Genomic DNA, 27,524 nt, shown 5'->3' with positions numbered 1-27,524 from the left:
AGGGTGAGGAGGCACTTCTCTTTGGGGCAGGTGGGGCAGCTCAGAGACCAGGGGCGGCAGCAATGGCTGCCCTGAGGACTCCAAGGAGAGGGGAGAAGAGAGGAAGCTGAGGGAACACTCCACAAGGGAGGGTGTTCGAAAAGGGGTGAGGGGCTGCCAGCTCTGCAGGCAAGGGGTGACATAACTGGGCTCTTGAGCCTCACAGGGATGCCGCAGAAAGGATGTAGTTGGTCAAGGGAGCCGTGGACGCAAAAGGGTTGAAAACCTCTGTTATATGGGATCAGACCATTGTTGGCACATCACGTGTTTTCCAGGAATGGAGAACCTGTGGCCCTGCGATATCAAATGATATAAAATTTATATCAAAAGACAGGATTTCTGGAGAAAAGGACAAAATTTCAGGTGCAGTTTAACAATCAACCCCTCTTCACAGGAAACACTGGGAATTGTAGCTCTGTGAGGGGAACAGGTGGTGCATAGCAGCTCATGGCGACCATAACAAACTAGAATTCCCAGGATCCCTTAGGAAAAGCCATTGACTGTTTCAAGAGGTATGATACTGCTTTAAATGTATAGTGCAGATAGGGGCCGAAGCCCTACTCTGAGCAAACCCATTAAAATTAATAGACATAAGGTAGTCATGTTCATTAACTTCAATTGGTCTAGTCAGAGTAGGCCTTGGGCCTATACCTTTGAAACACTATACCTTTAAAGCAGTATCATACCACTTTAGTCATGTTAGCCCTTAAAAACTGCCCTCTTCAAAGTAGGACACATGGCTACCCAACAACGAAGCCTAGCCTTTAGCTATTATTTATTTCATTTCTGAATCTGTTCCTGTGAAGTGTCCCAAAGGGATGGATAACATCACTTAGGATCACAGAGTATAGGTAGACCCTGCTAATATGGGATCATGACTCTTTGGGGAGCAGGGTGTTCTTCCACTCCTGACCATACTGCACGGCAACCTTTGTATGGAAGCATTTCCCCCTTAGGAGACTCTCTGAATCACCTTGGCAAACAATGGCCTAATTCCCCCAAGATGTTTGATACCGCACCACTCCTTGGTTGCAAAACAGGAGTGGAGGATCCCTCCCAGTCGCAACAATGTCCAGATGAGGCCAATTTAAATCGGAGCAAACAACAAGAGATTAAAGGCTCATTGGCGATCTGGAGTGCAGTGGAGTAGGAAAAGTTGGGTTCTTTGAAAGGAGCAGATGGGGAGAAAGGGAACTTGCTTCGCTTGGAGGATATTCCTGAAGGCCACTGATGCTTAAGAGAAAGAGGGGTACAGCGGTTGAGAAGGCCCTTAGGAAGTCCCCTCCTATACTGGTGCCCCCACCACCCAACTACAGGTTGGTTTACACCATAGCAACAGTCGGTAGTTACGTGTCACCATCTTAAATTTCCCAGTGGGGTTTCAGATTATAATGCCAGTGCATCATAGTGTAGAACCAGAACCTGAGAGACCAGGGTTCACAATCCCCACTCCCTGCCATGAAACTCATTAGATGACCTTGGACCAGTCGCTGTCTCTCAGCCTAGCCTTCTTTACAGGGCTGTTTTTAGGATGAAATAAGGAGGGGGAGAACCATGTATGCTGCTTTGAGCTCCTTGGAGGAAAAATGGGATAGAAATGCAATAAATAAGTACCCACACAACACACACACATACAGATATTTTGAGGACCCACCGTATTTGCATGACTGTAAGTTGTTTTAAACTGTTTTTAGTATTGCGTATTAATGTTGCAACCTGCCCTGGGAACTTAAGGTGAACAGCGCATTAATAATAATATTACGGTAATTGGAGCAATTAAAAGGCACGTCAGGCAGGAACATATCATACTAGTGGTAAACATGTTGACCATGGCATGCATTTAATTATCACGAGTGTGGAGATTGGCTCCTTTACCAGTTATTGGTCAATAGAAGTGGAAGGTGTGGAATGTCATTTGTATGAATAAGGAATGACTCCATAGTGATTTCTCGGCGGTGGGGGGAGGTTTCCATTTGTGCTATTTTGCAACAGATATAGTTGGACAGAATGATCACCTCTGGGCCTCTCCAGACTTCCTTTTTATTGTGCATTTGTGATGATATGTGCTCATGATGGTATTGGGGCAGTTATACACAATCCTGCTTTCATAATACCATTTGAACCTGCAAAGGTTTTGGGGTGGCCATATTGCTTTGTTTTGAATCAGTGCATGTTCCATAGCTTCCTGCTGAAATTCCTGCTGAAACTTCTCGTACCACCAGTGTTCCAGGGTGTTGTTATTGTTTGACCTGCTTTAGCCGTGCTAGAATGCAAGAGTGCTGCTCCAGTAGCAATAATGCAGTAATTTTGGGGAGGCATTGCAGAACAACTAACAAAATGGAACGATGTGTGTGGATGGTCCGGCATGAATCCGCTCTGAATGACACGTTGGTGAATAAACCTGCACATAGACAAATGACACCAGTCTAGAGGTTTTCAAAGGCTTTCCATGCAGAGATTAGGGACTGAATCTCTGTCTCTCACACACCCTGTATTGTGGGTTCTGAAGCAATCTCTGAGGATTCTGAGGTTCAGAGACGATCCAAATGGGTAAATCTGGTGACAGATTTGTGGCATGTGCTCTTACACCTTTGTGTAAAGAAAAGCAGCCCCAGTGCTAATTTCTCCTGCTTCTCCATCCCCAAAAGGCACAGCTGTCACTCAAGCTGTCACTCCGAGGCTTGACACAGTCACATTTCCCTCTGTCTGGAGGTTAATGAACCTGGGAGGAGATGCTCTCCTTCCACCATTGGCCTTTCCCTGAACTTATGGCCTTTTTGTAAGATGTGAATAGGCTGATAGGTTCCCTAGAGAGTGGCTGGGTCTGTCAGAAGAAGGACACAGGCTGGCAGCTGATGGCGGTCTCTTTTTTGGGTTCCTCTGTCAGGGACGGGCGTGGGGGAAGGAGCATTAATTTGTCTCCCATTAGGGTCAAACTGATCACCATATTTGGAGGAAGGAGCTACGGTAGCTGACTTGGCCCCCTCCATATGCCATTGGACTCATCCCCAGCCAGCATGTGCAATGGTCAGTCAGAGATGATGGGAATTGTGGCCGGTCAAAATGGGGAGGGCAGCTCATTGGCCTTCCCTGGCAATAACATTTTCTTCCACATCAGTCTGCTCGTTCTCTAACATCAGCAGCCGAGCACCTCCTGGTAGTCCCTACACAGGATGAAGTATGTGATGGGGTTGTCCAGGAAAGGGCCTTTTCGGTGGTAGCTCCTTGTATATGAACATCCCTTCCTACTGAAATGTGCCTCACCCTATCTCATGACCCATCTAGTCCAGCATCCTGAAAGCGGCTGACCAGATAACTCTGGGAATCCTGCAAGTTGGACAGGAGCACAACAACACTCCTCTCCCTTGCGACCCCCAGCAAATGACATTCAGAGGCACAGTGCCTCTGACAGTGGAAGCAAAACATAGCCTTGTCCTCTGTGAATTTGCCTAATCCTTTTAAAAAGCCAATCAAGTTGGCAGCCCTCGCTGCCTCCTGTGGCAGTGAGTTCCACAGTTTAACTATGCGCTGCAGCATGAAGAATTACTTTCTTTTGTCTGTTAGTGTTATGAGAGATGGGGGGGGGGGGACTTGTCTGCATCCACTCTCTCCATGCCACGCACCATCTTATAATCTCCTCTCCTTCTGCCTCTTACTTGCCTTTCCCCTAAATCTAAAAGCCCCGAACGCTGTGACTTTTCCCCATAGCTGGAGTTGCTTCATCTCCTCAATCATGCGACCCCTCCACACATCTGGTGGCATGGGTCAGGCCCGTGAAAAGCTGGACGTGCCACCGCAAACGTCTTCTCTCTTTGAAACGTGGTTGCGGCCAACATTTTTGATGCAACAGCAGAACGCGGCAGGAAGATTAGAACCAGGACCATTGTCAAGCGGCAGGGGCTGGTGATAACACAATCTTCCTTGAGGAAACCCTTTGTTGAGCCACAGAGTTGTGCAATGGCGAATGCCAAAAAAAATAAGACCCGGGCTCTCGCTTAGTTGTCTGCAGGCTGGTTGGCCTTTCCCCACTTCTACAGCTATTAAAAATCAATATAGGGTGCGAGGAGCCTTCTAGAGCTACAGTGGTACCTCAGGTTAAGTACTTAATTCGTTTCGGAGGTCCGTACTTAACCTGAAACTGTTCTTAACCTGAAGCACCACTTTAGCTAATGGGGGCCTCCTGCTACCGCTGCGCCGCCGGAGCACGATTTCTGTTCTTATTCTGAAGCAAAGTTCTTAACCTGAAGCACTATTTCTGGGTTAGCGGAGTCTGTAACCTGAAGCATATGTAACCTGAAGCGTATGTAACCTGAGGTACCACTGTACAGCAGAAGCTTCATCCTCCATGCCCCCCCCCCTTATTTGTAGTGCTATTTCCCCAGATTGGCTGAGGAACTGCCTCTCCTCTGCACCACAACAACCCATTCAATGGCTGCTCTGAGAGGCACTCTCACTCTCAGGCAAGGTGGAAAGGCCCGGTCCTCTAATTGGTAGGCTTCCCCGATTCAAGCTGTTGCCGGGCAGAAGAAAGCGGGGGGGGGAGCAAAGAAAGACCTGGGATGTTTTGTTGCAGAGCATTTCTGTTTTCTGGACTTCGCCGCATGGAAGTCTTCAGATCCGACAGCAGAGATTGCTGTCTGGGGCCTGGTTTTAAAATAGCTTCTGGTTGGAATGAAGTAGAGCTGAAAATGACTGGGGTGGGAGACAGTCCACGTTTCTTCCAACTAGGTTCAAATGTTTGTTTGTTTTTCATCCATTAGTAAGTGGCAAGTGGCAAAGCAGCCTTGTGAGACCCTTGGAGAGATGTGCGGCCCGATCTTGCGCATGCTTATAGGGAAGTAACTCCCACTTTAGTCACTGTTGCTTGCTTCTGTATTTGTTTGATTTCCCTACATGCCCTTCACCCTTATCCGCCTGAGTTGCGAACCGTATAAAAATATAACATTGGTTACATTCCTTTTTCGATCCTATGAAAATTAATTTCAAATTATACATCAAAACTATAGGGTAGTAGACAATGCTAGTACTACTCAGAGTAGATCCACTGAAATGAGTGAGCCTGAATAAGTTAGATCTATTACAGTGGTGCCTTGCAAGACGAAATTAATCCGTTCTGCAAGTCTCTTCCTCTTGTGGTTTTTTCGTCTTGCAAAGCACGGCTATTAGCGGCTTAGCGGCTATTAGCGGCTTAGCGGCTATTAACAGCTTAGCGGCTTAGCAGCTATTAACGGCTTAGCGGCTTTAAGAAAAAGGAAACAAACTCGCAAGAACTCACAAGACGTTTCGTCTTGCGAAGCAAGCCCATAGGGAAATTTGTCTTGCGGAACGACTCAAAAAACGGAAAACTCTTTCGTCTTGCGTGTTTTTCGTCTTGCGCGGCATTCGTCTTGCGAAGTACCACTGTAATTTCAGTGGGTCCACTCTCAATAAAACTTACTTCAAATATTGCCCTCTATAACTATACTACACCTACTCTAACTATTTTTATATGTAATTATATATTTATTATAAGTGTGTATTGTCTGATAATATCCACTGTCAAATCGCTACTAATTATGTTGCTGGATTATTTACCATTCTCTTGCTTGTTTGTCAATACAGGCGACTCTCAATTTATGCTGGTTTATGTTCCTGAAATACTGTGTAGTCAAAAGTGCGTATAGTCAAAACACATTGGCTTCAATGGCAGGTGGGATTGTCAAAGTATTTTTTTCAAGATGTTCACCCTATTTCTGCCCCTTTTTATTTTTTTTAAAAAATGCCAAGTGCCTAAAAAGAATGCACACAATTTAAACATGTGTAAGTTGTGAGTTATCTGTACAGTGTTTTATTTATTATTGTTTATTTCTATTTAAATTTTGTATAGCTATAAATTAATTTTTTTTAAAAAAAATGCAGGAATAAAAGTGGATAAGATTTTTATTTTCTTTATTTTTTAACAGAATGCATATGTTGCCCAATTACAAAGTTTTATGGGTGACTTATAACAAGAATAAAAACAGTATGTGAGATGGTGTTGCAGTAGCTGTGCTTTGGAACCCCCTGCCTATAAACAAGAGGCAGGTATCTTCATGATGCAGCTTTAGGCCCCTGCTAAAAACTTTTTTTTATTTCAGCAGATCCACCGAGACACATAATTTGTTGTGAATACTTGTTTTGAAATTCTGCTTTTTTTAAAAAAAAAAATCTGTATTGGATTCATCATCATTGTTTTATACATGCCGCTTGGATTTTTTTATTTTTTAATTAAGTGGTTTACAAAATTTGTTAGGTAGTGTAAAATGCAGTGATAAACCGCCAAAACAAAGCAAAAATATAATACAGTGTCAAAACTGTGCCAGCAGGAAATAAAGCCAGTGTGTGTTACAGTCACAAAAAATCTGATCTTTGGGGAAAGCGGGTGTTTTTGACAAGACCTCCCTATCAATTATAATTGCCAGTAATATCAAATCAAATAGCACTGCAGTATGTAATTGAATCCCACCTGGAAGCAGCAACCGTCCAGAAGCAAAGCCAGTGAAAAGGTATCAAGGTCTTCCTAGATGTTGCAGGGGAGATCTATGATTGAAGTAAGCCATTTTAACATGTCAACTGTGGGTATAAATAACACTGGATATAATACCTTCTATATTTGCCTTCTTTGGAACCACATCATATTTGACCCATGTGGCACAGAACACAAAGCCAATCCACTAGCAAACAGGCAGGTTCCTGGAGAGAAGGTCATGGTAACTTTTTCATTTTCTGGTCCTTCCGCCTCCACTCTTCTGTGTGCTACGTTCAATTCTGGGCTTATTTCCTCCAAACAAACCATAAGCAGTAAGCCATAGAACATGGAACCTTGGCTGCAGCTCATGATTTGTCCTGAGCAAGATAAACCACCTATTTAGGTCTGGACATAAGGCAAAGCCAAACCCAGCAGTGCAGCAGCAGGACATGAGAAGGAACAAAGTGGCTGCAATCTTCTCTCCAGGAACCCACACGGTTTGATCGTTTGCCATGGTTTGGCTTAGCGTTATGTGCAAACTGGGCCACTGACAGCTCATAACACATTGTCAACAACCAATATATATAGCCCAACATCTCTTTCCTCTTTTGTGGTTTCCAGCTTGTTGAGTCATTTGCTGGAAAAAAAATGATCTCATTTTGTTTAATCCCTTAAAAAAAAGAACTCAGGTATCTTAAAAACAACCTTTTACTGATGTCTATGTGTGTCCAGTGGAGGTTTTAGGGCAGACCAGGAAAGGATCAGTTTTCATGACTTACTAAGGCAGCAGTCCTGAACTCACTCGATAGGAAGGAAGCCCCACTGAACTTAGCAGGACTAACTTCAGAATAAACATGTGTTGGATTTCACTGTGAATTGATAGGATGAGATGTCAGAAAAGTTGGGAAACCTGTACCTTTAATAATAATGGCTGTGGCTTTTCTTCCTCCCGTAATACTAAGAACAGGGCAAACAGCATCTGCCAGAGTTATCTTTACTAGTACAGTGGAACCTCGGGTTACGTACCATCCTCCTTATGAACGCTTCAGGTAACGAGCTCCGCTAACCCAGAAGTAGATGCTCCTGCTTGCGAACTTCGCCCCGGGATGCAAGTGGAAGTTGTGCACCGGCAGTGTGGCGGCAGTAGGAGGCCCCATTAGCAAAAGCGTGCTCATTTTAAGAACGGTTTTGGGTTAAGAACGGACCTCCGGAACAAATTAAGTTCGTAACCGGAGGTACTACTGTAAAGGTACAGTAGCACTGCCTCCTAATATATCAGGAATAAAGTGTAAGTACCGTATTTTTCGCTCTATAACACGCACCCAACCATAACACACACGTAGTTTTTAGAGGAGGAAAATCCGTAGGCATGCCACCCGTAGGCATTCCCTCCATAACATGCACAGACATTTCCCCTTACTTTCTAGGAGGAAAAAAGTGAGTGTTATGGTGCAAAAAATACGGTACTTGTTCCAAATTCTTGACTAGGGCCTTGGAAGTCTTAGAACTGCCAGTTCCTGTTAAATTACTATGTAAAGGATACTTTAACGGGAGGCTGCAGACTTTGAAATCTAAGAACAAACTAATTTTGGCTTTGAGAGATTAAACGAGGGTCAGGGGTTATTTTTGCAGCAAAGAAACTTCTTCCATTTGATACAATATTCCTTCTCCAAAGTTTCAAGTGCTCAGATAAGTACAATATGCTTTCAAAAGCTACATTCCCAAAGCTACATTTCAAAAGCTATATCACACCACAGATGTCTTTGTTGTTAGAATTAAGCAGACTGATCATCAACAAAGAATGGCCAGGCAATAGTGATGTGACCCTTTGGACAATCAGTGCTTCTATTGTCTGGAATGGATTGAGTTTCCCAGGAATGGAGCAACAGACTTGAATCTGTTATCTATTGAATATTTTTTACACTTAAGCCCCACCTTTTCTCCAAGGGGCTTAAGGCGGTGGACATGATTCTCTCCCTTCCACATCTTATCCTCGCAGCAACCCTGTGAATTAGGTTAGTCTGAGAGACAGTGGCTGCCCAAGGACCCCCAGTAAGAATCATGGCCCAGTGGGGATTTGAACCCTGGTCTCCCAGGTCCTAGTCCAGCACTCTAACCACTACCCCACACCAGCTCTCTGGGAAGAGAGGAGTATGGGAAACTAAGGATTCTAAGAATAGAAGATGAGCCTGCTGGACCAGGCCAATGGCCCCTCTAGTCCAGCACCACGTTCTTACAGTGGCTGATCAGATGCCTGTGGGAAACCCATAAGCAGGATCTGAGCACAAGAGTGCTCTCCTCTCCTGTGGTTTCAGAAGCATTTTGCCTCCAAACGGCAAACAGAGCATAGCTGTGGCTAGTGGCCATTGATAGCTAGCCCTCTTTTAAAGACCTCCAAGTTGGCAGCCATGACTGCCTCTTGTGGGAGTGAGTTCCATAGTTTAACTAAGTGCTACATAAAAGTACTTTTTTCCATCAGTCCTCAATTTTCCGACGTTCAGCGTCATGTCATCGGATGCACATGAGTCCTGGTGTCATGACACAGAGAGAAAAACTTCTCTCTCTCCACTCTCTCTGTGCCATGCATTATTTTATAAACTTCTATCATCTCACTTCTTCCTCGTCTTTTCTCTAAACTAAAAAGTCCCAAATGCTGCAGCCTTTCTTCCTCGGGGAGTGGCTCCATCCCCTTGATGGTATTATGAGTGTTGTTGAAGAACGAGAACCGTGTTGTTTATAAGTAGATTACTTCTTTCCTGTAACTTCAGAAGTGCATCTTCAGTGCTGCTTACCTCGAGGGCAAATTTATGGCTCTGGATCAACTGCTCTGGGCGTTCAAGGAACAAATGTTATTTGAACAGTGTGCTAATCTCCTCTGCCTCCCCCCCCCCTTCATATTCCCCTCTCTTTATCACTTTGTTGTTCTCTCACTGCAGTTGTTTTGCACATTCCAGAGAAAAGAGGGCCCTCTCCACACTTGATCACTGTGTACTCCTCCTTTTTTCCCCCTTAACTCATCTCAGAAACTGAAGGAAAGAACAGACACCTATCTTGCCGGTTACTCACCCAAAACGTCTCTTAGTCATACCTGTGAAAATAAAGGAAGACAATCAACTCTCTAGACATTTAAAGCAGTGAATCCACAGCCCTAAACTGAGAATTCTTCCGAAATAGAATAGTTACAGCTCAAAACTTGTGCATGTTCTTTCGAAAGTCAGTCCCACGTGGGGCTTGTTCCTAGGTAAAGTGTGCATAGGATTGCTGCCTCGGCTGAGTCATTTATTTATTAAATTTACATCCCGCTCTTCCTCCCAAAGGAACCCAGGGTGATAAAACACTGCAGCCAGTGATAAAACAATGCAGTTAAAAAATACATATACAATTAAAACATAAGATAATCACACGCTCTCACAGCAAGTAATTTCAAGGTTGCCAGGAGTTGCATCTTTCAGGCATCAAATGCCTGCGTAAACAGAAGTGTTTTTCAGCTAATAACAAGAGGCACACCTCACGAGAAGGCATTCCACAAATAGGGAACTGGCACTGAGGATATGTTCACATTTTGGCTTACTCTGCACCTAGTGTGGTCCTACTGCTAGTTTCTGAAGCTGCGTTCACACGTTAGCCACAGTCCCTAGCAGTTCTGTAGTTTATTACTGCTGTTTGGTGTGCTTTCCCTAAAACCACCACCAGTTTAAGTCTGGTTATAAAAATGGATGAGGAAGAAAGCGGTAATGTGAACATAACCTAACAGCCTTTGTGCAGGGGCAGATGTGTGTACAAGTTCTGGCGGCAACTTAATGAACAGGAGTTCCAGGGGGGCTGCAGGGAAAACAAAAAATGTATGTCAGGTATAGACATCCCCAGCTCCCCTTCCTGAAAAATGAAGAAATACTTGTAAATGTGGCTTGATGTACAGTGGGGAGGGGCGGGATGACTTTGCTGCGCTTAAAGCCCCTAATGTGAACATACTCAAACCCTGAGGCTACTTCCATACTGTTGCTGTTTTGCAAGTGGGATTCAAATTCAGGATAAATTCTTGATAAACAGGTTGCCTGGAAGCAATGCAAATGGCACTCTTGCGCAACAAATCTGCTCCCATTCACTTGATGTTGTGCAGTACGAAAAGTGGTGGAAAACTACAGTGGAAAGTGCAGGATAACCACCACTTGACAGCAACCTGCAAACATTTGCAGAAAAATCCTGATGATTACTCAATATATATGATTCCCTCACTTCCAGAAGAGCTGTTTATTGAGGGTTGTGGTTGTTGTTTTTTTAAGTTTTTCTCCTGAAATTTGTTTTTCAGTTTCAAAAAATACATATGACATACAATCCCCATGTACCTTCCCTGCCTGAAAAACATTCCGTGTGTAAGATTGCATCAAAGTCAATCAGCAGTCAGTAAATGATAGGCAAAGATTAAGCAGCTTTGTACAAGATTATATCAGTTAGCAGGGGCGGCCCATCATATTTCGCCACATCCGGAACCGAGAACCCAACACTGCAGCTGCTTCTTGCTTCTCTGGCAGCGGCAGGGAGAGGCAAGTGGTGCCCATGGAACTCCAGGACCACAGCAGGCCTCCTGCCCCCCCGCCCCCCAGAACTCCACGAAAGCTTGCCAGAACCCACCACCATAGCAGCAATGGCAGCAGATGGAGATGTGCAGTGTGACACAACAGGACCTGCCGCATCTGGGTCCCAGTGGGATCCAGGCGTGTGAGGCAATTGCCTCAGTTGGTCTATTTGTAAGGTCTATTTGTGTCAGTTGCATGCCTTCTACTCTCTGTCTTTACAGATTGCCCCAGACTGAAACATGGGTACCTGGTGGCAAGTCCTTTCTGAATAAACATGTGTCACACGGTTCTAATTCAACTTGTGGTCTTTGTGCTTGTTAGCGCTCTCAGATACTTCCTTAGTTTCTCCGTAACAGCTGTGTTCCATAAGGTATCCCACCACGAGCGTTTATTGAGCAGAGAGGTGATACAAAGATGCTCCAAGCAACCATTATCCCACAGCTTCCAGTGCATTTTCCCATTAAAGAAGTCTCATTACCTCACAGGTATGTTGTGAGGTGAAATAAAAAACGGGGAGAACTATGTACACTACCTTGAGCTCCTTGGAGGAAAAGATGGGATAGAAATCTAATTAATAAGTAAGCAAACCCCAATTTTACATGATTGAATCCCACCCGAAAATAGTGTCAGTCTGGAAGCACCCATTGTCTAACCTCCTCACAAACTTGGCGTAAACAGATTAGGGTGTTTGCTCAGTAAACTGGTTATCTGGAAGTGAGCTTTAGCTGCGCAGCCTAAAATTGCCAGCAGATGCTTGAATCCCACCAGCAAGAGACAGTCTGCAAGCAGCCCTGCTTTCTTTGAAGGTTGGGGTGGGGGTGGGGGCGTTATGAACGTTGCCCTCTTGTATCACTTCCAAACTGATGCTATCGTCAGCTGGTTGTCAGTCACATTCCAACAGATTCAGGATGCGCAATTACAGCTGATTTAGTAAACTTGCGCAACAAACCCACTTTCCCCAATCGATCGGACTTTTTGGGGAGGGAGGTATTGGTCCGTAGGGTTTTTGTTCTTTTTTAGCATGTATTTTGTGCTTCCATATTGTATTTTTATGTTGTGAAGAGCCCTAAAATCTGCGGTTGAGAAGCGCCCTGATTGCGCATTAGGGGCATATGCGGCCATCAACCCCACCAGAATGTGTCCAGAGAGCCGCGCGAAAGCGCGACAAAGTCTTCAGGCGCCCGCATATCGCGACAGACCGGCCCTAACAGACCCCGGCGGATCGCTGCGCTTCCAAGGCTGCTTTCCAATCGGACGGCCCCGCCCCGCGCAGCAGCAGCAGCAGCAGCAGCAGCACAACCGCCGCCAAATTTTCCACCTCTTTCCCGGGGCATATAAGTTAGGAGAAAAACAACCTCGGCGGGAACTACGCCTCCCATGATCCCAAAGCGGGCTGTTGTTCTCCTTCCGATTGGTGCAAAAGAGGTCGGCAGTTTGAAGCCCCGGTCTAGGGAAAGCCCCGCCTGCATCCCAGCGATTGGCTTTTCGGGGCGGGCGTCGACGCCTCTTTTCCCTCCCCTTCAGTATAGCAGCTGTTCGGGGGCGGGGCTTCCCTCCCTCCCCCAGTGCTCTTGAGAGCGATTACTTGGAGGAGAGTTTTCAGTCGGGCGCTTCGCGAGCCTCTTGAGCGTTCTGGAACCCCGGGGCACCGGGACGTTCTAGAACTCCGCCAGTTTCGGACGTTCTGTCGCAGAAGCCTCGCGCAGAAGGAGGGGCGCTCAGCCTCCCTGTGACACTTGACGCGCCCGGGAGGAGGGGGGGGGGTCCGCCTGCCCGCTCTTGCCTCTTTGCACTTTATTCCTCCCTCTCTCTTTCTTAAGAATTTGCACCACCTCCCTCCCCCTCTCTCAAGAATTGCTTTTTCAAACTCTTCCCAACTTTGGAGGAAAGGCTAGCGGACAGCGATCGCGCTATATTCTGGTGTGCGTGCCCCGCGCGGCTCCCCAGCGCTACACGGCACCATGATGGTCGCAGACTCCGAGAGTTGCGACGCCCCCGGAGTCCAGGGCTATTTACCCTGCAAGAGCCTCGGAACTTTGAGGAGTAAAGAGGTAAGGCAAACGAGGGAGACGCGTGCCTCTCTCCCTCTTGGGGATATTTTGGGGGAGGGTTACCACTTGCCTTTCAGCTGTAACCCTGGCTAACTTTGTGCGGCGTCGGTGTTTGTTTATTTCCCCTCCCGGCGCGCCGGTTCTTTGCCATTTTAGGGGGATTGGGAGGGGGGAGCGAGGAGGAGGGGGGCGCTCCAGCTGCTGCTGCAGAGTTGCGTAAAAGGTGGTTGTTATGATGATCCTCCGAACAGGATACATTAGAACCTAGTTGCATCAGCCGTAGAGCACAAACAAGCACACGGAGGCTTGGGGTCTTGAAAAACACACTCTCTCAAATCTGGGGTGAGAGCGTGGCTGCTGTACTGTACCGGAGGCCACTTAAGTGAGATTAATGATCAAACGGGGTGGGAGAGTGAGCCGTCGGCGCAAGCGGGGATGTGCCTTCCCTCCTTCTGAAAACTGCAAAATGGTAAGCGGTTGCGAGCCTTTTACTTTGGTGTGTTGGTCCGTTAGGACGGCCTCCTCGCCCCCCAATCATTCGGCCCCCTAAATGGCTAAATAGACCTTACCCCGCAGTCCTTGCTACCCTCATAAATAAGTCCTATTGGATTCACCGGGCCTAACTCCCAGGTAACTTACCGGTGTGCACTAGAGCGCCCACTCTTCTCCTAACTGTGGGACTTTTGGAGCAAATAAACGCCGCTGTGTTTTTTATTTAAGTTCCATGTGTAAGCAGGGGTTAAGATTGCCGCAGCCTTGCTCTGGGTTATCGGCTTGTGGGGGTCAAGGGCTCCCTCTTGCATGATGTTCATTAGAGGGAGGCAATAAGTTCCCGTTTTGACTTGTTTCTTCTAGTGGTCAAGCACACATGTACGGGCATGCCCCACACTGTGTGCCCCACACTGCCAAGGGCGGAAGGGGGCCTGCTTAACTGCAGGATTTCTGCATAGATAACTTCTATCTCCAGGATTAGCTAAGCAAACACTGATAACTTTTTCAAGAAGAAAGGTTGTATCCTTGCCCCTTTTGCAACCCATAGATTGACCCACTCCAGAAAATGTGACTTATTGCACTTTAGCCGCCACCCCCCCCCCAAAAAAAATTTGGGTTCCCTGGACACCCACCAATTATACCCAGGTCAGCACTGCAATGGGGTGGAAAACCACACTGCATCCATTCTTCAGATTGTTTTAGCTGCCAGAGAGTTTTTAAATTGCTATAAGGTTTTTAAATTATGGATTTCCTGACCCCGTTGCTTTAGTGTATAGTTATGGGTCAGTTTGGATCTCAAAATATTTGTCAGTGTGTATTGATACCACATGGCAGTGGTGATGGTTTACAAAGGGTTAATTCGGTGTATAATTTTAATGGAGTGGTGAATACCTCCTGTTTGGCTTTGCTGCGTTTCTCCCTCTCCTCGCACCCCCCCCCAAGCCTTCCCATCAGGATTGTGAAGTTTCTCTGGACACCATAAAGCCCAAATTGACAGGCCATATTTTGAGTTTCGCAAGCACTGAAGGCAGAGCCAGTATTGGCTTTGCCTGTTGGCCCACTGGGATGGAGCAAAGGGCTCTTTAAATCTCTCTTCCCTGCAGTGAAGAGCAACAGAGGCTTGGGCTGAAGCCCCTCCCTGGATCATGCAGCTCAAGACACAAGCCAAGGGTCTTCGCTTCCATGCACTCCTTGCATGGGCACTCGTTGGCTGGAAGAGCAGCAGCTCCTCAGCTGCTTCTCCTCAGTCCTTTTTCGAGGGTGGACAACAGCCACTGTTAAATTCGGAGCAGGAAGTGTGAATAGCTTTAAAAATCCCTTGGTTTTAATTTGTTGATTTTATTTCTGTCTTACCAGTGTCTTTCCGTAGAGCAGGCATGGAGAACTACTGGCCCATGGACCAGAGGCGGCCCCTGCCCACCCCTTCTGGCCCACAGCACCCCTCCCTGGGCTCTGTATGGCATAGAACTTTTGAGGCTTACAACAAAGCAAACACTTCTTTTCTACACTGGTCAAAACAGCTAAAATTATACAAAGTAAACAAAGAAACTGAAAACAGTCTCTTAATTCATTTTTTCCATCACTTGATCAGTCAGTTAAAAAAACAAACACTCAGACCAGGCTCTGAAATGCCTGTTGAAATGTTTACCAAAAGGTTCACTATGATTTAATAAGTAAGAATTAAACTGACTTGACACAAATGCCTCTGAGAAAGGAATTTCATGACACTGGTGTCACCACTGGGAAGGCCCTGTTTTCATCCCAGCTTGGAGAGATGCCTCTTCTAATTTTGTCTGTAGTGAAATAAATGCAGAAATAGGCTTCCCACCAAGCCTTTTGAATTGGTTGTGTGCCTGTGCTGTCTATGTAATGCATGTAATATTTAATAGATGGATTCGTGATTTTTAATTGTGATCTTATTTTCTGTATGTATGTTAAGTTGTTGTGTCATGCCCCAAGATCACTTGGGATGAGTTGTGGAATATCCTCTTAGATACATAAAAATGCAAGGCTGTTGTCATACTGCATTTCACATGGCCACCACTAGGTGGCCACACCAATTCCAGCATGATTTCAGAATGGAAGACAGGTGAATTAGAAAGCAATGTGAGTGGCAGGTGGCCCAGGCAAATTGCTTAATGGAGGTTTTCTGAAGTGCCTCCCCTCTCCTTTACAAGGGGGTGGGGCAGCTGCTGTGAGTTGGGGCTTGGGGAGCAATGAGGGGAGGAGAGATTTGAGTGAGCTGTGAAGGGATAGGAAAGGGGATGGATGAAGGGAGGAGGGGTTGGCCAGTTGCAGGGGAAAGGGGAGGCGACAAAGGGGTTGGCAAGCAGAATGAGTGAGGTTGACAGCCCCTAGTAAATCATATAAATGGAGTAGATGCTATGGAAGGTATAGTGGACCCAGACTTGCTAAGGTTTTAAATGTGGAACTACACTGTGAATTGGGAGCATCTGCAATTATTTATGCACCGCTTTAGTGATGGTCCTCTTTAATTTCCCTGTATGCCTGGGCATGTATTGAACTGCACAAGGAAAGGGATTGTTGATGGTAGTTTAATATACTGTAGTACCATCAGGGTGCATGCCACTTTTACATCGTGAAAAGAGGCCAGGTCACTGCCCCAAGGAGTTCGTAATCAAAAATCTGACATAGATTGAACATTAGAGGAAGCCGAGGCAGGGATAAACAGGGAAACGATATGTGGTTGTTTCTGTTGCACATGGGAAAGATCTGTAGCTTAGTGACAGAATATCTGCTTTGCATGCAGAAGATTCCAGGTTCAATCCCCAACAGCTCCAAGAAGTGCTGGGAGAGATTCCTGCCTGAAACTCTGGAGGGTTGCTGCCAGTTGGTGTAGGCAGTACTGAGCAAGATGGTCTCAATATTCTGACTCGGCATAAGGCAGCTTGCTACTGTCCCAGCTTAGGTGTACTAGTGACAGACTGAGTTATAGTAAGGTATGGGAACTAGGACTTTAGGGAGGTGTTTGAAAGAAGAGTAGTGGTAGTGCAGAATTGTTCTATTCTATGCAGAAGGTGGCGGGTGGCGCTGTGGTCTAAACCACTGAGCCAAGGGCTTGCTGATCGGAAGGTTGGCAGTTCGAATCCCCACTATGGGGTGAGCTCCCGTTGTTCGGTCCCAGCTCCTGCCAACCTAGCAGTTTGAAAGCACTTAAAAGTGCAAGTAGATAAATAGGTACCGCTCTGGCAGGAAGGTAAATGGCGTTTCCGTGCGCTGCTCTGGTTTTGCCAGAAGCGAGTTAGTCATGCTGGCCACATGACCCAGAAAAACTGTCTGCAGACAAACGTTGGCTCCCTCGGCCAGTAAAGCGAGATGAGCACACAACTCCAGAGTCGTCCGCAACTGGACCTAACAGTCAGGGGTCCCTTTACCTTATCTTTATGCAGAAGGGGCAGCATGGTAGCAAGGGTGGAGTCTTGAGGAAGCCGGAGACCTTCGCACAATGGAGGGCAGTGGATCTGGAGGAGTACAGATGAGATACCTTTTGTTAATTACAGGAGTCTTTTTGATTCCGTTTGTTATGGCTGCATCATTTTCCTGTCTGTTTAAGTGGACTTTTATTTTTCAGGTTTGAGAATTAGCAATGGTGGGCACTTACTGAACAATATCCCACTTTTTAGCATTATTTTTAAACTGATGTGCCAATGTGGAGAGCTGAACTTAAGATTGGAAAACTTTAGAAACTGAGAGAAACCAAAACAGACAGATGTAACTCATTGTAACTAAGGAAGGCAGTTGGCAAAAAAACTTATTTGAGGAGAAAACAGTTCTCTCTTGGAAAAGAGAGAAAGGGAGAAATCCAACCCTCCAGATACCTTCCCCGACATAAAGGCAAACTGTTTTTCAGCTTCTTGAATCAGGAATTGCAGTCCAGATGTGGTGGACTCACAGTTCCCATCAGCCCCAGTCGGAGAGGGCGGAGGTCAGGGTGATGGGAATTGTAGTCTTAAGCGCCTCAGCTTCCACACCTCTAGTTTCGAACTCTTTGCATGAACAGAATTGGGTGAGGTACTTCACACTCTTAATTTAAAAATTGTACTCTGACTGTAGTGGCAGTATTCCTCCTGCAAGGCTTTGGGGGGGCGGATCTTAAAATGCTACCGACTTGTGGTTAAGGTCTCTCATTCACCATGGCCTGTAAGCAGAAAACAAATTTTGGCCTAGGTTTGGACAACACTTCGGTTTAGCTGCTACACTAACCGTTCATTGTTTTATTCCTTTTTGTACATAGCTTTGAGGGTTATTTAACAATAAAGCAGTTTATAAATTTTTGAAATAAAGCAAATAAATATACTAGAAAAACACCAGGGAGCAGCAAAACAACTGCCATCTTCTCCTTGGAAATTAGCATGCTCATGCTAAACAATGGTTTGGCTTAGCATTTCACCCAAACATGGACATTAATAGACTTGCCCTCTATAAATTTGCCTAATCCTCTTTTAAAACCATTCAAGTTGGCAGTCATTGCTACATCCATAGTTTAACTATGCACTTGGGTTCATACTGTTTCCTCGTAGCTAAGTTCCACTATGTTTGGTGGTGGTTACACCCAGGAACCCATGCATAGAACTGCATTGGTAGTCGGAAAGATTATCTCCTTGAGGCTGTTCAATCTCAGCCAGTGATTTTGCAATCCAAGAGCTGCTACTTCTAAGGATCGTGTTGCCTGTTACAGATTTATTGCAGCCTTGCAAACGAGTTCACAAAAGTTAATCGCTCATAAATGTTTATTAGCCTGTTTTTGGCCTGCAAATACCTGTGTTAGTCATTTATGAAATATCACTGACCTTAAAAAGAGGAGGGGGTGGGCAGAGGCGGAATCCTTTCCACTTGCAAAAGCTGATTGGTTTGGTTGCCTAAAAGTTATTCTGAGACTTCATGGCAGTTAATTCAATTTTCACAACTTTTCCCTAATTGTTCAGTTCAACTTTATATTTGAGCTTTGATGTGACGTAAAAGCCACTTCTGGAACTGTAGTGAAATATAGTGCAAATTTAGTGCTGACTTCCGTGTTGTTTTCTTCCGGAAAAAAATCTGTCTGCAAATAAAATGGAAATGAATGCTATGTTCCACTACATTCCTCCATAGTTCTGGAAGTAACTTTTGCATCGTGTGAAAGCTCAGATACAATGTAGAACTGAACAGTTGGGGAAATGTTGTGAAAATGGAATACATGGTGGTGTGGTTGCAGCTGTACATGCCACAGGGAGGTAATTGGGGAAGTATTTACAGACCTGATTTCAGGCACATTCAGATGTGGGGATTATTGCATTACTTTTCCTTACAATATTACCACTTCTATCCCAGATTCTAATGTACCTTTTACAATCTTTTACCTGTTGCATTATGGAACTGTGGCTTTTTGAACAATATACCATATTTTTCCATGTATAAGACTAGGTTTTTCCCCTAAAAAATAATGTCAAAAATTAGTGGGTGTCTTATACATGGATACATCTCCCCCCATTTTCTTAAATCTGAGTTCCCCAAAATAGGGGGTGTCTTATACATAGGGCAGTCTTCTAGAAGGAAAAATACGGTACTTCTATGCTGTGCTAAATTTTAAATGGTGGGAAAGAGCTGTATGGTTTTCCGGGTTAGTGGGGCTACAAACAGATTTTTTTCTGGAAGCAAATAGCACTGAAATGAGTGCTATGTTTCCACTGGATTTCACAAGTGGCTTGTGTGAAATCTCACATAAGACATGGAAATTATCTGATAAAGAAACATAGAATTGTAGAGATGGAAGGGACGCCAAGGGTAATCCGGTCCCATCCCCTGCAGTGCAGGAATCTCAACTAGAGTATCCATGACAGATGGCCATCCAACCTCTGCTAAAAAACCTCCATTGAAGGGGAATCCACCACCTCCCAGGGGAGTTTGTTCTTAACAGCTCTTACTGTCAGAAAGTTTTTGATGTTTAGTCAGAATCTCCATTCTTGTAACTTGAATCCATTGGTATGGGTCCTACCCTCCAGAGCAGGAGAAAGCAAGCTTGCTCCATGTGACAGCCCTTCAGATATTTGAAGATGGCTATCATATCTCCTCTCAGTCTCCTCTTAGCCAACTCCCTCAACTGTTCCTCATAAGGCTTGGTTTCCAGAAGAACGTTGGGAGAATGAAATAAAAACCTGTCTGAATGCAGCCTTTGAATTATACGTAGCGATGGAGGAGAAATCTGATGGTTCAAATTTAGAGGTGAGCATACCTGATTCACACTTTCTGAAACAACAACAATAGAAGAAGACAGCCATCCTTTGACATTTGCACGTCTCTGAATTTTGCAATGCAGTGTTTAGTAGCCAATTACTGTATTTTTTGCTCTATAAGACTCACTTTTTCCCTCCTAAAAAGTAAGGGGAAATGTGTGTGCGCCTTATGGAGCGAATGCAGGCTGCACAGCTATCCCAGAAACCAGAACAGCAAGAGGGATTGCTGCTTTCATTGTGCAGCGATCCATCTTGCTGTTCTGGCTTCTGAGATTCAGAATATTTTTTTTTCTTGTTTTCCTCCTCCAAAAACTAGGTGCGTCTTGTGGTCTGCTGCGTCTTATAGAGCAAAAAATACGGTAATGTATCTAAAAATGTGTATGCTACAATAAATTTTATGTGGGTGTGTGTATGTTAGTGCAAAGAGTATACAAAAATGCATTGTATTTGCAGAAATTGCTATGCAAATGTGTATATTAGAAGTACACACTAAGATGCTGATGAATTTTCATGGGGACCCTCTTTAAAAATAATAATCACATACTGATTTGGAAATGTGGAGAACAGAGTTTAATCATGGAAAATGAGTAATTGAGAGAAACCTAAATTGACGTATTTGCTCACCCCTACTTATACATTGCAAGGTAAACACATTTTCACTGCTTGTATACTAATGTGCTGCAGAGAAAGAGAAGAGAGGACTTAAAATATGCACTTGAAAAAGTTCTTTAAGGCCCAGCGCATTTCAGGTTGGGAGACCTCTGAGCTGGTTTCTGCAAAGTAGGGATAAGGCAGTTTTGCGCTCTATCTATTAATGTAAAGAGAGAATTATCACATAGTCTGCAAGATTGCATTAAACCCAGCACTTGCAGAAACTGATTCAGTGGTTCCCCTAAAGAACAGTCCCCTAATTCAAAACAGACAGGCTTCAACAAACTGCTTCAAATGCACCTTCAAGATTTCCTATTTTGCTTCATTCCTGTATTAGTATCATCCCTTTGTATGCTGCAAAAAGCCACAATTGGTCCCTAGTCTCCGTATCCTAACAGGTGAAGGGGATGTTCTATGTCTTCGACTTACAAGTCCAGAACCTACATAAAAACTATCAAGGTCAAAGTAGCTCTTTTGGCCCATAGCGGCAATACCTTTATTAAGCCAAACAAAATGCCTATTTTCTGAGGGAGCATTCCTTCCAGTCTGTAAGAAAAGCTACCCAGTTTGGCTTCTTTTGAATTCCTTTTTAACCTAGCATACCGGTTATGTTTACGATGCAGCTTAAATGTATATGTCTTGGCCCTTAGATCTAACACTGATATGGAGTTGGAGGCTGCAGGGGCACCAGATGGTCAAATTCAGGGCTCAGAACTGACTGCAGAAAATAGGGAGACGATTGTGCCTGAGGCTGTTGGGCAGGAGCAGCAGAGGAACTGCCCAGACCACCAGGGCCTATAGCAGTGATGGTGAACCTTTTAGAGACCGAGGGCCCAAACTGCAACCCAAAACCCACTTATTTATCGCAAAGTGCCAACATGGCAATTTAACCTGTATATCTCATTTTTTGTGTGTGTTTCACGTTTCTTCTTTATGACTTCTGTTGTAATAAATAATCCTTCATAAAAGTTATTGCATTATATTCTTCATTAAATTATCTTTTCCATTGATATAAAATTTTATGGTATAACTCAGTGCTTCTTTTTCTTAATAAATGTTTAGGGGTACTCTCATTTTGACTCAAGAAAAACGCCACCAGGGGAAAATAAATACAGTTCAAATCAGGGAAAATAAATATAGTGAATTTCTTCTCCCATTAAATTCACAAAATGTTTAGGAGTATGCGTCCCCCTGCGTCCCCACAGAAAAAAAGCACTGGTATTACTCCAAAACAAGTGGTATTATGAGCCATCAAACCTCGGAAATACGTTTTTTCCAGAAGGTTCCACGATGTTGGCCACTAGTGTACACTGAAGGGCTGTACTAAGAGCCACCCTCTCCCAGTTTTTAATATGAGATAATAATGATTGTCTGCGTGCGCACATACAAATAAATAAAAATAAATAAATAAATAAATAAATAAACCCAGCCAGATGGGCAGGATATTGTTATTATTACTACTACTATTATTATTTGCTGTTTCTTCAGCTGGCATTTGATTGCAGCCTCCACAGAATGAATTTCCCTGTTGGCTTCTGCAGGAAAGCCCAGCAAACATGTAAACCCAGCAGCCCCTTCTTAGGTTGCCATCTTTATATGCTAAATGACCTGGGAGTTAAGCCCTGCTGAACTCAAGGTGTCTTACTCCTGAGTAGGAAAAACAGACTGGCGGGAGGCCCTGGCGCATCAAAAGTCAATGCCTACTCAGCCCCTCGATGCTTGCTAGGCCCTGGTGCCACAGGCTTGGGATGGCGTACGCAAACCCTCCTCTCCTCCTCCTCCCCCACCCCCAGCATGGAAGCTATGGCCCTGCTGGGGCGATGGTGCGTGTGTCCACAGAGAGAGCTCTGAGTGCCCTCTCTGGCACGTGTGCCATAGGTTCGCCACCACTGGTCTATAGGGCCAGAGCCTGGACACTCAAACACAAGATGCCCCCCACTGCACATTAATAGTCTGGCAGTGCAGAAATGCATCAGGAGGGAAGCTGTGAAGGAGGTAGTCTGGAGACACAGAGGCTTACAAGGCCTCAATCTGCTCCCAACCTTTCTCAGAGCAAGTTGGTCGCTTGGAGTCACCCACTGTCTGGCAACCTTTGCTTTACCTCCAGCCTTGCTGCCTTCTCCTTGGGATCTGGCAATGGCCCGTCACATTTCAGTACAGTGGTACCTCGGGTTAAGAACTTAATTCTTTCTGGAGGTCCGTTCTTAACCTGAAACTGTTCTTAACCCGAGGTACCACTTTAGCTAATGGGGCCTTGTGCTGCTGCTGCGCGATTTCTGTTCTCATCCTGAAGCAAAGTTCTTAACCTGATATACTGTTTCTGGGTTAGCGGAGTCTGTAACCTGAAGCGTCTGTAACCCGAGGTACCACTGTATACAAATTGCCTGGTTTCTCTTAATTCCTGTTTGACAACTCCCAAGAAACCATCTGGTCTGATGGGGCGTTCTGGAGAGCTCAGATGTGTACATGCCATTCTGTAACAAGTTGATTAGCTTAATAAGGGCATTGCCCAAATGTGGATTTTGGAATAGAGCCTCTCTCTTCTGGAAAGTAAACTCACGACGCTGTTGTCATGTGTACAGTCGTCTGAGGATTGAGCTCTGAGGGTGGGAAGTTGTGCTAGTTTCAGGCAGAACAGAGGGCTGATCGACCTGATGTCTGTGACATCACAAAGTAGCTTTTTGCTGGAACAGTTTTTCAGTTTGGAAACAACAGATTGGGCAAAAATGTCAGGGGTCATATGAGTATGTGCACATAAGAATAATAGTTTAGAAGCCATGGGTAGGGAACCTATCCACCGCCCCCCAATGTTGGACTTTAGCTCCTATCAGGATTTTAAACCTTATGGGTTTAAGATTCTGGTTGCTGAAATCAACACTGAGCATTTCCCACCTTGGACACGATGGTGGGGATCTGTGGTTTAAAGAGAGCCTGAAGGGTCACATTGTGTAAGCTGGCACACCAGGGAGGAATGTGAAGGCCCAATACTGGTTCTTTGCTTACCAAGCCATTGTTTACCAAGCCAAGAATGTTATGTCTGCAATGGCCCACAGATTACTCGCTTGCCAGGTTATATATCCTGTTTTTCTAGCCAAATGCAAAACTGGAAGCACCTAGCTGTGTCACCCTGTGTAATTCCCTTATCTGTCAACAAGGAGGGATTCATAGGCCAAGGCTAACTTGAACCCGTGACCAGAGTGCTTTTGGGCCCATTGTAAGTACTGGTGAAATTACTGACCAGCACCCAATAGCACCTGTTGCAATTTTTGTCCTATCTTCATGGGCAGCCCCACATAAAGGCATAGGCGACAGCAGTCAAGTCCCTTATATACCAGCAGAGGGTGCAGCTCTGAGCAAGAATGCCCCACTTCATGATGAATAGGCATAGAACAAATGGAACCTGGAACAAAACGTTGCAGTGTGAAGTGCTTCTGTTCACAGTGCCAGCCAACCAGCATTGCCTTCTTCCAAGACCTTCAATTTCTGGTTTTCTTTTTTCCCTTTCTCCAGAAGGCAGTCAGCATTCTTTAGCCATTGAACATCCTCAGCCCCTATTGAGCTTTTTGGGGAAGGATGCTCCCTTAGTTACTTAGGGTATTTTTTGTGCTTCTGTAAACCTTGGCAAGTCTCCTGAGCCTTCTGAAAGCTTCCTTTAGTGAGTGAGTGGTGCCGTTTTGACTGCATAAGAGAAAGCAGCCGGCCTTGAACTTCGGAAACGGAACAATGGTGCAGGAGCTGAAATAATGTATTCAGCTGCACGGATTTCAATTCTTACATTTCAGTCAATAAAATAACTGGGCTACATATACCGTATTTAAAGAGGTAGAAAGCTCTTTTGGAAAAATACTCATCAAAGTGCAACTTACATGGTCCTTCGTTTGGGATGGTCTCATGCAGAAGTTCCTGGGTTCAGTTCCCAGCATCTCCAAATAAGGCTGGGAAAGACTCCCGTCTGGAAACCTGAAGATCCACTGCCAGTGCCGATAGACAAGCCTTTGCCAACTTGGTGCCCTTCAGAATGTGTTGGCTACAACTTCCCATCAGCCACAGCTGGTGTAGACGATGTTGAGCTAGACTGAACCATGGAAAGATAGCTCTCTGGATCTGATTGAAGTGCAGCTCTCATCATCCCTGATTCTTGATCCCTGCCAGCTAGGGTTGATGAACCCAGACCTTCTGAACCAGCCCTTCTCCATGGGCCCCACTGAATCTACCACCTCACTGAAGCTGGTCTAGGGCTCTCTTGTCAACAATCCTTCTTCCCTGGGAGCTCTGGGAATTATAGCTCTGTGGCAGGAATAAAGGTCTCCTCTAACAACTCTCAGCATCTTTAACAAACTGCCCTTAGGCCAAGATGGTGCCTAAGACTGCTATTCCAGCTTACCTTGGGACCAGTGAGAGACCTGCCATGGATCTATATTAGTTGCTGCTGGTCTGATGGGTAATTTTGCTGTTGTTTATGTGGCTAAGGTTTAATTTATTTAGTACTTGGTATCAGATTTTAAGATAAAGCCACCTTGTGGATTGTCAGGTGAGACGGGTGGTTAATAGAAAGGTGGCAAAAGAATAAAATAAAACTGGGGATGTTGGGTCAACCTAAAGAGCCGTCTCAGCTGATTGGCTTTGGTTCTATAGGCTCCAACAGACTGAGCAGCCTCTTTGGCCTCCTGAGTTTATGACGCTATAATAACCTTGTTTTGTTGCACGGCTTGTAATTTGCTTAACCTTTCCTGACTTGCTTATCAAGTATGCTCTTGCCAATTCCTGACTAAGCGTTGCGTCTCATCTCCTGCGGAGTCACCCTACCTAGTCAGCATGCTGGCTCTCGTTGGGTGACTTGGGTATCCGATACCGTCTCTTTCAGAGCGATAATGGAGCCACTTCCCAGGCTGAAATCCGCCAAGTTTAGGTGTCTGGTCGCCTGATGGCACCGTTGCCTGTGGGATCAGACAAATTGAGACAATCACCCTCTACTTCAGTCGAGATATTGTAGCCAGAGGAGGATGTTGCTATGGTTAATTAGTTTTAATAAGCCTTAGTTATTATGGAGGACATGTTTTAATAAACCTAACCACCATTCCAAGATGCTTTATCATGCACTTTCTATGTTGGCATGTGCCGGGTATCTCAGCTGGGTTTTGGTGTGCCTGAGATTGAACAGCCTTGGACCAGTTGATGGTCAGGGCATTTGTGGAAAAGCATGGAAGTTTCGTCTGCCTTTATAGTAGTATCTCATGTGTACTTTGGTGATGGGGATCAGTTACAATATTCGATTTGCTTTAAATTTTAGACGGGAGAGTCAGCATTGCCTTTTCTCCAGCTTCACCTGAAATACTTGTTTCAGACTCTGAGGTGCTTCCATCTATAAGGTACCTGTAATATCCGGTACCTGGGTCGTCCCCCCCCCCTTCTTTGCCTTATACATTTATTAGAATACCACATGAAAGTTCACAACAGTTTGTATTAAAATTACAATCCCTATACAAACACGAAGTTAACACAGGAAAAAGTATATGAACGGGATCATTAAACTTGCTGCCAAATTATCAAATAAGAATCTTGGAGAATAGGAAGGGTCCTGCTGGATCCAAGGCCAGCATCCTGTACTCACAGTGTCCAACAAGGTTTCTATGAGAAACCACAAGCAGGACCTGAGTGCAAGAACCCTTTCCCCTCCGGTGTTCCCAGCAGCTGGTATTTAGATGCATTACAGTGGTAGCTCGGGTTACATACGCTTCAGGTTACATACACTTCAGGTTACAGACTCCGCTAACCCAGAAATAGTACCTCGGGTTAAGAACTTTGCTTCAGGATAAGAACAGAAATCGTGCTCCGGCGGCGCAGCAGCAGTGAGAGGCCCCATTAGCTAAAGTGGTGCTTCAGGTTAAGAATAGTTTCAGGTTAAGAACGGACCTCCAGAACGAATTAAGTACTTAATCTGAGGTACCACTGTACTGCCTCTGATCATGGAGACAGAGCAATAGCCATCATAGCCAGTAGCCACGAACTTGTACTCCTATGAATTTGTCTAATCCCCTTTTAAAACCATCCAAGTTGGTCACCATTATTACCTCTTGTGGGACCGAGTTCCATAATTTGTCTATGCAGTGCCTGAAGAAGTGCTTTATTTCAGCTGTCCTGAACCTTCCAACATCCAGCTTCATCTTGAATATACTGTTCTGTGTGTTTTCTGTGGGGTTGAGTGGGGAGTGAAGCATCTAGCAAAGGGCAAAGAGCAGGCTTTTCCGTTCCCTGTAGCTACAGTGGAGGAATCGGAGCACATAGCAGAACACATGTTCTGTGCGCAAAAGTTCCCTGGTTCGATTCCCAGCATTTCCAGGCAGGTTTCATAAAAGACCGTTGTCTGAAAACTTAAGAGAGTTGGTATCAACTGGTGTAGACCACAGATAGACAACCTGTGGCCTGCTATGTTTCTCCCAATGAACACAAGCAATGTTGTTTAATATTTATTACTAATTTATTTATTAATCAAATTTATATACCACCCTTCACCCATAGATCTCAGGGTGGTTTGCAACCTAAAAATACAACATAAAAGATACAAAATACATAATAAAAATAAAAACCAAAACAAACCAATAATCTCCCACGACATATTTAAAAGGTGATTGGATGTTAATCGGTCAAAGGCTTGATTGTCAAGGATCATTTTCACCTGACGCCTAATGGTATATAGTGAAAGCGCCCTGGGGGGAGAGTATTCCGAAAGGGGAGCCACTGCAGAAAAGACCTGTTCTCATGTTGCCACCCTTCAGACTTGTCGTGGAGGAGGCACACGGAGAAGGACTTCAGAGAATCATCTTAGGGTTGAGGTAGGTTCATGTGGAGACAAGTGGTTCTTGAGGTATTGCGGTCCTGAGCTGTTTACATTTACATTTTCAGGCAGATTTTCCAATAATATGCACATTTTTATTATTGGAGAACTGCGTTGCGAAATTTGGAGAAGTGTGGCTAGCTGCATTTTGGTTTGCTT

The 27,524-nt window shown here is 45.0% G+C and overlaps 1 protein-coding gene and 1 long non-coding RNA gene across 6 annotated transcripts in view; both read left to right on the top strand.

Annotated features, from left to right (window-relative positions):
* The window catches only part of SESN2 (sestrin 2), a 59,093-nt gene that overhangs the window by 6,119 nt on the left and 25,450 nt on the right, over positions 1-27,524 (top strand). Inside the window, exon 1 of one of the 5 annotated variants that reach the window (XM_081869084.1) lies at positions 12,743-13,154. The exons of 2 other annotated variants lie outside the window; for them this stretch is intronic. In XM_081869084.1, the coding sequence (XP_081725210.1) occupies positions 13,065-13,154 (90 nt within the window). In that variant the 5' untranslated portion in view covers positions 12,743-13,064. Of the gene's footprint in view, positions 1-12,742; positions 13,155-13,405; positions 13,624-27,524 lie in introns of those variants that run through there. 2 more of the 5 variants (XM_081869085.1, XM_081869086.1) reach the window with 2 other exon arrangements.
* On the top strand, positions 15,915-21,502 carry LOC309346280. The gene is made up of 2 exons (XR_014158561.1): positions 15,915-17,673; positions 21,181-21,502. It is a non-coding gene; the product is annotated as an uncharacterized lncRNA (long non-coding RNA).

The sequence above is a fragment of the Podarcis erhardii genome, assembly GCF_964252035.2.
Source record: "Podarcis erhardii genome assembly, chromosome: 7".
In the NCBI taxonomy this organism is placed as follows: Eukaryota; Metazoa; Chordata; class Lepidosauria; order Squamata; family Lacertidae; genus Podarcis; species Podarcis erhardii.
Note: the sequence above shows the minus strand (reverse complement) of the source record. Positions and strands in the feature narration are given on the sequence as shown.